Raw genomic sequence first — 15350 nt, forward strand, 5'->3', positions numbered from 1 at the left:
CCGTGCCCAGCCAGTCTTTTTTAAAAAAGGACCCATGATTTAGAATATATAGCCCCATTGTCAAAACTAAATTTGTTCTTTTCATCACCATGGCCCTTTCATGTAGAAAGCAATAATTCAGCCCCTCCAGGGCTGGTCCAGAAGCCACCCATTTCTATCACATTTATAAAAGATCCTATGCTAGTCACTGCTAACCAGTGTGCCCCACGCTTAGACTTCATAACAAAACCCTCCTATTCACTAAGAATCTAGTCATTCTTCAGAGGTGCCAAAAGTCTTCACCCTCTCTGATCGTTCATTTTGAAGGCAGCTAGATAATAACCATGGCCCTAAGTGAGGTGGTAGGGCTGTTTGCTTTGGCATAAAAAAGGAAATTTTGCTTTGGCATAACTTTCTCATGAATAAAATCTATCATTCCATCATGAGAAATCAGTTCCAAAGAGTAAACGACCCTTGGGGTAAAGAAACGCACTAAGGCATACATGACAAATACTTTGCTGAGGATGGTTCTGGGAAAGAGTTGGGCAAGAGAATCGGGAAGCTGGGAGTGTTGGGGCATGTGGGAGTGGCGGGAGGAAAGGGTGAGCACTGAGAGAGAAAAGAAGTGCCTGGAGTCTGCCTCTGCCGCCCCGTGAAGTAAGGGCTTTGCCTCCGTGGAAGCCATCTCAGGCATCACTGGGAGGTGGGAAGGGCATGTCCAGGTGGGAGCTGAAGTTGGTGAGAGGCCTCTAGAAATCTGAGGACAGCTTGAGGCTCTGGGAGGGGCTGAGGAGCATCCTATAAAAGAGAATAGGGAGACAGGATAAAGCACTTTTTTTTTTTTTTTTTTTTTGAGATGGAGTTTTCACTCTTGTCGCCCAGGCTGGAGTGCAATGGCGCAATCTCTGCTCACTGCAACCTCCGCCTCCCAGGTTCAAACGATTCTCCTGCCTCAGCCTTCCAAGTAGCTGGGATTACAGGTGTGCGGCACCACACCCAGCTGATTTTTGTATTTTTAGTAGAGACGGGGTTTCACCATGTTGGCCAGGCTGGTCTCGAACTCCTGACCTCGTGATCTGCCTGCCTTGCCTAATGTTATTTTTCATCCCTAGAGGATTCACCTCAAGAGCAACGCAGGGCAGATATTTACACAGGTTAACTGCTTTTCCTGACTTGTGTGGCCCTAGGATCAGGTGTATCAAAAGACATGAAGATCATCCTGGGCAGCGTAGTGACACCTCATCTTTACAAAAAAATTTAAAACTAGCCAGGCATAGTGGTGCGTGCCTGTAGTCCTAGTTACTCGGGAGGCTGAGGCAGGAGGATCACTTGAACCCAGGAGTTTGAGGCTGCAGTAAGCTATGATCAAACCATGGCACTCCAGCCTGGGTGACAGAGTGAGACCCTGTCTCTCAAAAAAAGGAAAAAAAAAAAAGGCCAGGTGTGGTGACTCATGCCTGCAATCCCAGCACTTTGGGAGGCCGAGAGGGGGTGGATCACCTGGGGTCAGAAGTTCGAGACCAACCTGACCAACATGGAGAAATCCAATCTCTACTAAAAATACAAAATTAGCTGGGCATGGTGACAGGCATCTATAATCCCAGCTACTCGGGAGGCTGAGGCAGGAAAATCGCTTGAACCTGGGAGGTTGCAGTGAGCCAAGATCGCGCCATTGCACTCCAGCTTGGGCGACAAGAGCGAAACTCCATCTCAAAAAAAAAAAAAAAAGACATAAGGCAAATTTCTAAAGTGCCAAGGATCTGAGTAAAAAAAAATTATTCATTCCAACATCTGCCTATTATGCCATTTCCATAATAAAAGCATCTGATCCCCTTCCAGAGCAGTGAGTTCTGACTTTGGTTAGATAGTCCAATCAGCCTGTAGACTATGACATGCTAAATCTATGCAAATATCTTTAGGCAACAGCTACACTGAAACAATAGCTACCTTTCTATGTGCGACTTTCTCCCTTGGGACACAAATTTTGCTTCAGTCTCTTCCAGGATGTTAGGAGGTAGTCTGTCCATGATTTAAAATAGCTTCTATTGCAGTGGACCGGGCCAGCTCACAGGTTGATAAGGAAGGAGGCGCATTTTCACATTCCACTTCATGGTTTCCTGCCCTTGGTGTGGGTCCTCACAGAAAGGTAACTAGGACTCCAATTATCTTGCTTTAATCTTGGCATTTTAAATGTTTATGCAAAGAAAGTACAACTGATTCATTCATCTGATGACTTCCAAGAGGGAGAGGAAAGGCTCGAGTCACCAGCCCAAGATCCCCAAGGGGCCAGTGCCCAGAGCCAGCCCTGCGAGCATAGCCAGAGGATGATGTCAGGGCCTCCCAAAGCAGGTCCTTGTCATCACACCCCTGACGTGTCTGCAGGGACAATAGCCAGCACACCGCTCTCCATCAGCTCCCAGCCAGCCTCATGCTGGGGGAGATTGGAGCGGAGGCCCAGGGTCACACCAAGGAGCCAGTAGACTTGGTCGTTCCAGAGGCAGTCAGATAAGGTGACCTTTGTCCCTCTCTGCATGGGCTTGGCTTGAACCAAGAAGGAGAGGGAGTGGCATGCCAGCCTTTCCACCCACACTCCTCCTACTCTGAGGAAGGTCCGCCTTGGCTTTCCCAGAAGGAACCTCTCAGGACCAACCAGTTTTTCTGGTTCTGGAGTTGTGCTGACCTTTGCAAAGCTGACCAGAGGATAAACTGCCTCCCGGGTGGTCTGTTTATTTTTGATGATGTTAAACTTGAGACAAACAGATGCTCCTACCAAAAACAATAGCAACAATAACAGCAAGAAATTATTCATCACTTACACGTCAGGAACTGGGCCCAGTGCTTTCCATATGTTGTTACCTAATCCTCGAAACCCTGAGAGCTAGCTATTATGATGATGATTCCCATTTTATAGATGGGGAAACTGAGGCTCAGAAAGGTCAAGTAACTTGCCAACCGTCATGCTATCCCTGAACTGGTAGAACCAAAAAGCAAACTCAAATGCATCTGACTCCAGAACCCAGCGCCTTGTGGACCACACCGAACACCATAGGAGGTGTTCATGCCAAAAGGAAGCCACTGCTATGTACTTACAGGAGCCCCTCCACTGTTAAGGTTTTCCCATCGACAGCAATGAGCTAAGTCTATAGCTGTGTGTGGGCTCCCTGCCCTTTCCCTCATCTTCTGCCCTGGCACTGGCAAATCTAAACCAGTCACTTGTAGCCCTGAAGGAGTGGTGATTGACAGGGGCCCCCATGGTGAGATCTTGTGGCCTGGACAGCGACCAGTGGTCCTCAGTGCAGCTGTCAGTGCATTCTAGCTTGGCACATCATGCTTTTTAGATACTGGAGAGGAGTCATATTTGGGGCCTTGGCACTCATCCTGGTTGTTTACGCAGGTGTAAACCTGTACTCGGGATGTAGTTCCATGCACTCGTGGTTTCCTCATTTCATTGACTTAAGCAAGGGAGACTCCTACAAGCAATGTCTCTCCAGGGGTTGGCTCCTAAAATAGCCCTCTCCCCTGGCTGAAAGCACTTCTTTGTCATCCTCCCCAACCCAAGCATGCTAATGACCACTCTATCATTTCTCGTCCACGCGTCCCATCCTTTCATTGTCAGACGTGCCCCTCTCCCTTTCTGCTGTCCTGTCCACCGCTGACAGTCACTTCAGGCTCCATTCAATCCCACGTCCTCCGGGAGGCTTCTTGGACAACTTTGCATCGCTGTCTCCTCCCTGTAACCACCACCAGCACTCACCAGGCAGTCTGGCCCATGACAGATTCTCTGATTGTGTCCCATCGAGATACAAGGATCTCCTTTCTCATGGTTTTCTGTCTCTTCTCTTAGACATATCTTATCTGATCACACCTCAGCTTGTCTCTACTCCTCTTAAAATGGGAAGGCTGGAGTTAAACGCAACAACTTAGGAATGCTCCGTCCAGCCCTGGGGAAAGGGGGATTGATTACCTACACCTTTATTCCGGATACTCAACTTCTAGACTTTTCCACGTCATTCTAGTGCTTCGACCTGAGGTCACCAAACGCCAGGTGTCAGAGTGGAAAGGGCTGATTCACTGGTAGTAACTTCAGGGCTCCAACAATCTTTCCACCCCTTTACTGAGGCAAGTCCAAATTAAATTCATCGGGACTCTCCCTTCCCAGAATCTCCTGCCTTCTTTGTTCCTCAAAAGCAAGATGTCACCGTCAGTCCCTCAGATCTCAAAAATTCAGCTATTTTGTGGAATTCTGGAGACACCCTTAGCATATATGACCTATGTATACAAAGTAGGCCGGGTGCAGTGGCTCACGCCTGTAATCCCAGCACTTTGGGAGGCTACGGCAGGTGGATCACGAGGTCAGGAGATCGAAACCATCCTGGCTAACACAGTGAAACCCTGTCTCTACTAAAAATACAAAAAATTAGCCAGATGTGGTGGCACGTGCCTGTAGTACCAGCTACTTGGGAGGTTGAGACAGGAGAATTACTTGAACCCGGGAGGTGGAGGTTGCAGTGAGTCGAGATTGTGCCACTGCACTCCAGCCTGGGCAACAGAGCGAGACTCCATCTCAAAAAAAAAAAAAAAAAAAGTAGAGATGTTGGTCATTTTCTGTGGTACCCCTGCCCTACCTATCCGCCAATGAATCAGGCAGGTTGATGATGTACCATAAACCACACAATGGCTTCACCTGCTGACTTCCAGGAAGGATGACTAATTCTGCCATCCCCTCTACCAGGTGAGTCTGAGATTCCAAAGGCTGGTACTGTGGTCCTAGTTCAGTCTCAAAATAACTGGGTAGACCTGACCTTACAATGTGTTCATTTATTAAAAAGAAATGAGAAGGCTGGGTGCAGTGGCTCACGCCTGTAATCCCAGTACTTTGGGAGGCCGAGGTGGGTGGATCACCTGAGGTCAGGAGTTCGAGACCAGCCTGGCTAACATGGTGAAACCCTGTCTCCACAAAAATACAAAAATTAGCTGGGCATGGTGGCACATGCCTGTAGTCCCAGCTACTTGGGAGGCTGAGTACAGAGAATCACTTAAACCTCGGAGGCGGAGGTTTCAGTGAGTCGAGATCATGTCACTGCACTCCAGCCTGTGTGACAGAGCAAGACTCCGTCTCAAAAAAAAAAAAAAGAGAAAGAAATGAGAAAATGTGCCCCCTTCCTGAACTATTATGAAGTCTAACAAAGTTGGCTGTTTTTGCTATTGCTGCCACTGCTAGGTAAACTACTCAGCCACCTGCTATTTTTATTATTTGCTCTCTCTCTACTTGAAACAATGAAATTAGGGTTTTGGGGGCATAAGAGGAGAAACCACTCTCTCTCCCCTTCTCTTAACATTTCCACTCATGTTAGCATATGTAGAAGATTTTGCAATTTGGTTAATTTCCTCTAATTTGTACACATCTGGGAGGTGATACCCTGTGTGGAGAGAGGAGGAGTCTTTTTCATGAGAAGTATCAGATCAGAGAAGGTCCACATGCATTTAGACTGAAGGAAGTGGGCAGAGGAGGTGACACGACGAAGCTCTCAGACCGAGGGTCCTGCTGGGCAGAGAAGACTGGCTGCCCTGAGAGGCTGACAAAGTCACATGCAGGGTCTCTGAGAGTGTTAATGGCACTGGCCTGGGGCACGTGCCATGTGGATCCCAAGAAAATGCAGTGACTTCTGGAGTGCGGAACACTTAACCCCCTAATCCCCATCCACCCACCCACCTACTGCCTGCCTACCTGGCCCTCAGTGATACACATAATCCTTTTTTTTTTTTTTTTTTTTTTTTTTTTTTTTTGAGACATGGTCTTGTTCTGTCGCCCGGGCTAGAGTTCAGTGTTGTGGTCTCTGCTGACTGCAACCACTGCTTCCCGGGTTCAAGCGATTCTCCTGCCTCAGCCTCCCGAGTAGCTGGGATTACAGGTGCCCACCACTGTGTCCGGCTAATTTTTGTATTTTTAGTAGAGATGGGGTTTCACCATGTTGGCCAGGCTGGTCTCGAATTCCTGACCTCATGATCCACCTGCCTCGGCCTCCCAAAGTGCTGGGATTACAGGCATGAGCCACCGTGCCCAGCCACATTAGGCATTTTTCTAAGGTGTGAATTTCTATGATGAACATGTATTACTTTTATATTCGTGGTAAAGCGATAATGACTTTTATAAATAACCCGTGGAGCAGAAATGCTCAGCCCCAAACCCTTCCCAGTTAGTGGGCCGCCCCATGGGCCTGTGACTGGAGTTTCCCCCTGCCCTGTCCTTGCACGGCCTCCTTCCTGATGTGACACTTGGATGCCTGTGAGAGGGCCTGTGACAGATGCCAGCAGTGGTGGCGATGACAAGCCCAAAGCCACATTTGTTCCATTACTTCCAGCTCCTCGTTGCCTTTGCAATCCCTGCAGTGAGAGCTCCTTTTTCTTATCTGCACAAGGCAAGAGTCAAAAGTTCTTGTCAGTGTGATTGCAGAATATCAGGCTGGAAAACTTCCTGATAATACCTAAATTCCTTTAGCAGAGCAGTCCCTGGACTCGGGTCAGGAGAGCTATGTGGCTTCAGCACATTGTGTACTGTGCAGCTGGATAATAAACCAGATGAAATTTGGCAAATAAAATCGTAAGGGACATATAAGGATGTCATTCTAGTCCCATCTGGTGTGATAACTCCTCTCCCACACCAATTTGTCTGTTCCCTTAGCAAAACCATGCAGGCGGCTGAGGAAGAGTCTCTGCTTGTGTGAGCCATTGAGGAATTCCAAAATAGACACAAAGATATGAGGAATACAAAGAAATGCCAAATAATAAAAAATGAGGATCAAGCTGAGGTTTCTGAGACACATTTATGGCTTTTGTAAACAGTCATGCATTCGTTGAATGGCTCTTTGGGATGCACTGGTGACATTAGCTAATTCTGACATTTAGGAATTTAAACTTAGTAGCTGTCCTAGCTTATCCTTATTAACAAAGTTTGCTAAACATTGTGTGCTGTGCGCCCTGCTTTATGTTTGAAGATGATGCAAATGGCAGGCTGTCATCTCGATTCCATCTCTCATCGTAAAACCCGAGGGACACGGGCGCATGCTCCTACCACGTTTTCCTCTGGCCTCATTGTGCACCCAGCATTCCCTGTTCTTTCCTTTACCTTCCCCAGTTTAGTTTCAAAAACATATGGGTTCCCAAAGAAAACGGGAAGAAATGCAGAAACGTGAAAATAAAGTTTAACAAATGATGATAGACCTTTGATACAGCACTGTTTCCTCCACGCCGAACAAACCGCTTTTTATAAACCAAATAATTTAAAGTATAGCTTCACTCTTAACTAAACTTAAAACAAACTGGAGAGAGAGAGGTGTACTTTTAATAGAAATGACACATCGAAGCATTTCCAAAAATGCCCGTTGATGCTCCTAAGCCACTGACCAAGTTCCTGGATTTCACCCCCTCAGGTAACCAGGTGAGTTTCTCCAAATCCACGGATGCTTTTGCCTTTGAAGAGGACAGCAGCAGCGATGGGCTTTCTCCGGATCAGACTCGAAGTGAAGACCCCCAAAACTCAGCGGGATCCCCGCCAGACGCTAAAGCATCAGATACCCCTTCGACAGGTTCTCTGGGGACAAACCAGGTAAAAAAAAAAAAAGGAAAACAGCATCTCAGAGTATTATCGTTTCGGTCTTAACATCAACACTGTTACAGCTGGTTTTGCTTAGAGAAGCCAGAGATGTCCCTGGCTGCCACACCACAGCATTTTGATACCTCTTCTCACTCTATTCAGCACAGGCCTCTGTGTGGGGTGACAAAAGCTCCAGAAAACACTGAAAGAGAACCTCCATAACTACACCCTTTAACTTATCCATTAAGCATCTGCTCTGCCAAGCAGATACCTTTTATCTCCATTTTTATGGACAAACTAGCTAAGGCTCAGTGAGATTGGATGACTCGCCAACAATCTCCCAGCTAGAAAGTGCCAGAGAAGGACTGATTCAAAGTTCACCATCTCTCTGTGCACTGAGGACTCACTACAGGGCTCCAGGGAGTGGAGAGAAGGAAATGCTGGCTCTCTCCAAGGCAGGGAGGCCCACGTTGCTTCTACTTTTAGCAGGTTTCTACCTAGCAAGCTGCTGCAAAATTCAGCCCCAACCCAACCATAACATTCACCTCTTTCTGGACAAATCTACAAACCCTTGAGCATGAGGAACATGTATTGAGAATACTCTTAAAGCACATTTATAAAGAATAATGATGATTATGGGCTGGGCACGGTGGCTCACGCCTGCAATCCCAGCACTTTGGGAGGCTGAGACGGGTGGATCACCTGAGATCAGGAGTGCAAGACCAGCCTGGCCAACACGGTGAAACCCCGTCTCTACTAAAAATACAAAAATTAGCCGGACATGGTGGTGTGCGCCTGTAATCCCAGCTACTTGGGAGGCTGAGGCAGGAGAATCACTTGAAACCGGAAGGCAGAGGTTGCAGTGAGCTGAGATCATGCCACTGCACTCCAGCCTGGGCAACAAGAGTGAAACTCCGTCTCAAAAGGAAAAAAAAAAAAAGAATAATGATGATTATGAACAACAGCTCCTGCTACATATTAAGTGCTCACTCTGGGCCAGGGGCAGTGCCAAATGCATCACAAAAGTTTCCTCATTTGAAATCAGAGACCCCTCCAAGTAGGTATCATCAAGGTTCATTCTGACAGAGGAGGAACTAAAGCTCTGTGAGGCCGAGCAACTGGGTGGGCTCTAGAAATATGGCAGAGTGTCTGCCACGCCAGGGAAATCCAGCCAGAGGCATGGAGCCCTTAAGAGAGATGCACGCGGGCATCCACATATGAGGGGAAGGAGATGCGTAAGTGTGAAAGCCAGATGTGAGCTCTTCCAACTCTGCCTCTATCCGGAGAGCCCTTCAGACCCTCAGCCCCTTCCCTTTAGGAAGCGTTTACCACTCCTGGCCTCACAGAAATTGTGCAAGGAACTGAAATTAGACACATTTGAAAGCTGGGTTATTTTTTTCCCACTGAAAAGTACCATACAGATATTAGGGACAGTTAAAATAATTATCATTCAGTGCCTCATTTCCCAAAACCATGCCAGTTACTGATCACCGTCATGCCTATCTTCACCCCATCAGAGCAAACCTAAAGCTGCCAAGAAGAAAAAGTGAAATGGGAGGAAAAAGGGAGGCATGAAAAGCTGAGCTGAGATACTCGTGTGTTTATTGTGCAAAAGTGTATAATCAAAGCATTTTTCCTTCCCCTGTGTGTCACAGCTGGTCTTTGCAGCCAAATTTCTTTGATAACATCAAACGGTATATCAGATCATTTGTACACATTATTCTGACAGTAAATTCCTCAGCTTCTGATTTAAGAATGGTTTGAGGAAAAGGCAAGTTCTTTTCTGCTTCACCTTAGGAGAGGGGAAGAAGAGAACAAGCACCAAACAATGCCAGGCAAGATGCGAAAATCATTGTTTGTCATTTCTCCTGGCAATCATGTTTGATAGATGAGGACACTGAGGCTCCAAGAGAAAAGAATCCTTCGGGCCTTTGACAGGTGCCAGGCAGGGCTCAGGGAAGAACTGCAAAGCTCATTCCTAACCCCCCATGGAGAGATCATGGGCAGCCCTGGCTCCTTTTTGTCAGAGTTGAAACAGAGGAATGTAGCAGAGAAAGAGAAAATAATTTTTCCCTTTACAGACTCTGCCTCTGATAAAGGTTTCTTATGACTTTATACACACGCATGTGCACGCACACACAAACACACACACAGACTCACATATGTATACACGCAGAACCACATGTTCATATACATGCCTGTGTGCACGCATGTGCACATACATGTATACACCTAACATGCGCACACATATATATACACACATGCACATAAGCACACATGCACGTACACACATACATGCACATATAAACACTCACACACTTGGAGATGCACACACACACACTTGCAAACACACTTTCCCTTTTTCTGCTAACATCCCTTTTATCTACCTTGTTCGTTGTCCTACTTTCCCCCCAGATTCCTACACCCACTCTTCCCTGCTGCTCTTTTTCAATTGCATTATCAAGACAGGTGGACCTTGTCACACACAGGTGGAACGCCCACACACCGAGACCAGATGTCCCAGTTTGCCTAGAACAGACCATTTTTATACCTGTCTTTTGGAATCATTACTTAGAATGATTCCCTTTCTCTCTCAAAAGTGTTCTCAGCTGGATGATAAGTTTATATATATATATACACATAAACATATATATATGTATATACACATATACATATATATACACACACACATATATACACACATATACGTATGTGACTCCTCCCCGTGGGGGAGTAGGCTGATATTTACTTGAGTGAGAAGCTAGGATGAAAGCAGCAGAGGTATATATACGGACTCTAACATTTCTGTGTCACACAACTTATTCCTGTATCTTCCTAATATCGGTAACATTTGGGTTTCAGGATCTTGCTTCTGGCTCAGAGAATGACAGAAATGACTCAGCCTCACAGCCCAGCCACCAGTCAGATGTGGGGAAGCAGGGGCTTGGCCCCCCCAGCACCCCCATAGCCGTGCAAGCTGCCGTAAAGGTACGGACACATCAGCCTCCGAGCCCTGCCTGAGCGCTCAGCTCACAGAGCCAACTTGGAGCAGAACTTTCTGAGTTAGGTCTGACAACACGAGGAGAGTTACACGGAGGACCCATGCAGAGGTTCAGCTCACTAGGGGGGGTCACAAAACAGGAAATGAGAAATGGGTCACCAGTGTATATGGACCAAGATTTCATTATCCATGCAGCACAGCAGACATCACCTCTGCCACGGAGAAGGCTGTGGATTTGCATTTCTTTGGGATCACAGCCCAGCCAGCATGTTCCCCACTTAAAATATTTCATAAGCTCACCCTTGAGGTAGACACAGCTGATTGTAAGGCAGGATTTACAAGTTTCGTAAAATAGGTATAGAGCAGTTGAATTTTACGCAAGGGAAGTAGCCCTGAAAAGCTTGCATAATGTAAAACTTACATCATTCAAGCCAGTCTTCCAATGGAAATAAACACGGGGTTTCATTCATAGTAGGCAGGTAGCTAGAATCATTATAGCAAATGTTTAGTTTTCTCAGCATTATATCTTTTTGTTAATTTTTATTTTTATTTCAATAGTTTTAGGGGTGCAGGTGGTTTTTAGTGGTGATTTTTTCTTTCTTTCTTTCTTTTTTTTCTTTTTTCTTTTCTTTCTTTCTTTTTTTTTTTTTTTTTTTTGAGACGGAGTCTCTCTCTGTTGCCCAGGTTGGAATACAGTGGTGCGATCTCAGCTTACTGCAACCTCCGCCTCCCAGGTTCAAGTGATTCTCCTGCCTCAGCCTCCCGAGTATCTGGGACTACAGGCGCCCGCCACCATGCCCAGCTAATTTTTTGTATTTTTAATAGAGATGGGGTTTCACTGTATTAGCCAGGCTGGTCTTCATCTCCTGACCTCATGATCCGCCCGCCTTGGCCTCCCAAAGTGCTGGGATTACAGGCGTGAGCCACCGCGCCCGGCCCTTTAGTGGTGATTTCTGAGATTGTAGTGCACCCGCCACCTGAGCAGTGTACATTGTACACAATATGTAATCTTTTATCCCTCACCCCACTCCCAATCTTCCCCCAATCCCCAAATTCCATTACATAGTTCTTACGCCTCTGCATCCTCATAGCTTAGCTCCCACTTATAAGTGAGAACACATGATACTTGGTTTTCCATTCCTGAGTTACCTCACTTAGAATAATGGCCTGCAGCTTCATCCAAGTGACTGCAAAAGACATTATTTCATTCCTTTTTATGGCTGAGTAGCATTCCATGTTGTATATGTACCACATTTTCTTTATCCACTTATTGGTTGATGGGCACTTAGGTTGGGTCCATATCTTTGCACTTGTGAATTGTGCTTCTATAAACACCAGCGTCACATCTCACAGTACACAGGCTGCTCTCTCTTCAGTTAATTGCCTGGTAATCATGTGGCCTTCTTTATAATGTTTTATCCCAAATAATTTCTCTTTGTGTTCCTTTTTTTTTTCTTTTGAGGCGGAGTTTCACTGTTGTTGCCCAGCCTGGAGTGCAGTGGCGCAATCTCAGCTCGTCGCAACCTCCGCCTCCCAGGTTCAAGTGATTCTCCTGCCTCAGCCTCCCCAGTAGCTGGGATTATAGGTGCACACCACCATGCCTGGCAAATTTTGTATTTTTAGTAAAGACGGGGTTTCTCCATATTGGTCAGGCTGATCTTGAACTCCTGACCTCAGGTGATCCGCCTGCCTCGGCCTCCCAGAGTGCTGGGATTACAGGCGTAAGCCACCGTGCCTGGCCTATCCCAAATAACTTCCAACTGATTTGGGAAAACGTTTTCTCAGCTCAAGTGCCACCACTTAATGAATGTTAAAATGACTCTTACGGGATTTAAAAAAGATTGTAAATTGAAGTAAAAATCAATGATATAGGAACAGTTTTATGGTCTAGTGGATGATAGACACTTCAGTTTCCCAGTAAGCCTCCGCCACCAAACCACAAGAGCTTAAACCCAGCTGTCAATTCACTCAGCTCAACAGGTTTGAAATTATATGACTATCAGTGCATTTTGTTCATTGCAGGGGAAGGAGGAGGAGATGAGTCCCGTTATTTCTAAAGCTAAATATAAAGAGAAATGTTATTCATATTTCTATCACAGTATTTAAATTTTGCATAATTCAAGTTAGCAGCGGAGCACGGTGGCTCACGCCTGTAATCCCAGCACTTTGGGAGGCCAAGGCGGGCAGATCACCTGAGGTCAGGAGTTCGAGACCAGCCTGGCCGACATGGTGAAACCCCATCTCTACTAAAAATACAAAAATTAGCCAGACCTGGTGGCATGTGCCTGTAATCCCAGCTACTCGGGAGGCTGAGGCAGGAGAATCGCTTGAACCCAGGAGGTGGTGGTGGCAGTGACCCGAGATCGCAGTCACTGCACTCTAGCCTGGTCGACAGAGCGAGACTCTGTATATATATAAAAAAAAAAATTAGCAAAGGCTTCAACCTCACTGTAGTAGAAAGTATGATAGAAGCCCAGGAGATGAACAGATCACTTTCAGTGAAAAGGGCGATTCTTACAGACACCCAGCTGGTCCTGGCAGGCTGGTTGTTTGTAGAAGAGCCATCATTTCTTCTGCTTGGTCAACAAACACAGAAATCTTAGTGTCCCCTGGGCTCAAAAAGAGAATAGTAATAGTAGCCTTTACCCCAGACTATCCAGAGTAAATGGTCCGATTTCAGTATCTTCTGGAATGTGCTAAGGCAACATAGAGAAAAAAAGCTCCTGGACCTCCGACTTAGCTGCGCCACCCTGCCAGGGCTGCAGCTCCCATCCTCCCCAGACAAGGCAAGCCTCAGAATGAGGCGACAACAGCAGCTGATCTGGAGCAGACCAGGGCAGAGCTGGTTTCGGGAGCCCTGCAGAAACTCTCCAAGGACAGAAGACTGATTAATTAACTAGAATGCTAATCGATTAGTAAGCAGAGAGAAATGGAGCCACCAAACACACCCAAATACTTGTGTTCATTATTCGTTAGTCGCCAGGAAGAAGTCTCTTTAGAAAACAAAAGAGCCTTTGGGGGTGCATTGCGCTGAGTCCAAGTAAGTTGTAAGCTCCTTTGGATAAGGTCACATTCAGATGTGTAGTTTGTGGTTCAAGTGGGAAACCTGCCAAGTCAGAATATGCCTGCCAGCTGTTCAGGAGCCCCCTCTTCTGGACACCGGTGGAAACACACTTTCCTTCCAATGTTCCCCCAAATCCTAGCTCACTTGGGGTCATGACATCCATGTTCTTCATTTCAACCTTCTGTAATAAAGTCAGGGTTTGAAAATTCTTTTTTTTTTTTTTTTGAGGCAGAGTCTCGCTCTATCACCCAAGCTGGAGTATAGTGGCGCAATCTTGGCTTACTGCAACCTCTGCCTCCTGGGTTCAAGCTATTCTACTGCCTCACCCTCTCAAGAAGCTGAGACTACAGGCATCTACCACCAAGTCCAGCTAATTTTTTGTATTTTTACCAGAGACAGGGTTTCACCATGCTGGCCAGGCTGGTCTCGAACTCCTGACCTCAAGGTATCCGTCCACCTCCTCCTCCCAAAGTGCTGGGATTACAGGCATGAGCCACCGCGCCCGGCCTGAAAATTACTTTTTTTTAACCTGATAACAGGATGGACCCATTCCTTCCTAATATACGAAGGTCTTTTATTTCAGGAGCAGGTTATAGACATAATTACCTGTTCATTGACTACCTGTTATTATTTCAATATTATCTTTTATAGTCTTTATATTGATTAGTGAGAGAAAAAGTAAAGAATATTTTCTCCAACTTGCAGATGAGAAAACTGAGATGTATTAAGTAATTGTACCACTTTCAACAATTTGTCTTATCTTTCAAGACTATACCTTTAACTTCCTGATTCAGTGTGTCCAAATCATGCAATACATGCTTTGGGTTCCAGCTCTGGGAAATGTTCCAGTAGGTGGATAACCCTTCCCATAATAAGTAAAGTATCCTTATTTCAAAAGGTGTTACTTCCTGATCTTTCATCGGTATTTGGCAGGCAGGCGAGAGGGTGTTCAGCAGGCAGATAGGCAGGGTTTATCTTACTTTCAGCCCAAAGCAACAAATAACCACATTCTAGATTTTCAAAGAAAATCTTAGTTTTATCTAAGTTTATGTCATTAATAAGTCAACTTATTAAGTGTTTAACTAAAGGTGACTGCACATATGCATATGAAAGTTCTTTTTTTTTTTTTTTTTTTAAGATGGAGTTTTGCTCTAGTTGCCCAGGCTGGAGTGCAATAGCACGATCTTGGCTCACTGCAACATCTGCCTCCCGGGTTCAAGCGATTCCCCTGCCTCAGTTTCCCGAGTAGCTGGGATTACAGGCGCCCGACACCACACCCGGCTACTTTTTGTATTTTTTGTAGAGAAGGGGTTTCACCATGTTGGTCAGGCTAGTCTCGAACTCATGAACTCAGGTGATCCACCCGCCTCTGCCTCCCAAAGTGTTGGCATTACAGGTGTGAGCCATTGCGCCCAGCCATGAAAGAACTTTCTACAGGTAGTCTCAAGATCAGAATGCAGCCTTTGTTAGGTCATCAGTTGGTTTTAGGTTAGGAGAATGTACCCATTGAAACACAGGATTACATTTTGCTGTACTCCAGAAAGGAAAAACTCTGGAGCTGCTTCTAAGATTCAACATTCCCCGTCTAAGGAGTGTCCTTCCAGTGTGATACATTTGCAATGAATTTGTTCATTAGCAACGTTAGTGTCCTAGGCACTCTTTGTACATCATGCCTTTGCTATATTATATTTCTGAGATCCAAGAATGGCCAT

The 15350-nt window shown here is 46.0% G+C and overlaps 1 protein-coding gene across 6 annotated transcripts in view; it reads left to right on the top strand.

Annotated features, from left to right (window-relative positions):
* The window catches only part of MYOCD (myocardin), a 98835-nt gene that overhangs the window by 63526 nt on the left and 19959 nt on the right, over window positions 1-15350 (top strand). For 5 of the 6 annotated variants that reach the window (XM_024234315.3, XM_024234318.2, XM_024234320.2 and 2 more), the window contains 2 exons: window positions 7410-7585; window positions 10436-10561. In XM_024234315.3, the coding sequence (XP_024090083.2) occupies window positions 7410-7585; window positions 10436-10561 (302 nt within the window). The remainder of the gene's footprint in view (window positions 1-7409; window positions 7586-10435; window positions 10562-15350) is intronic. The other variant, XM_024234316.2, reaches the window with a different exon arrangement.

Source organism: Pongo abelii, chromosome 19, assembly GCF_028885655.2.
Source record: "Pongo abelii isolate AG06213 chromosome 19, NHGRI_mPonAbe1-v2.0_pri, whole genome shotgun sequence".
NCBI lineage: Eukaryota > Metazoa > Chordata > Mammalia > Primates > Hominidae > Pongo > Pongo abelii.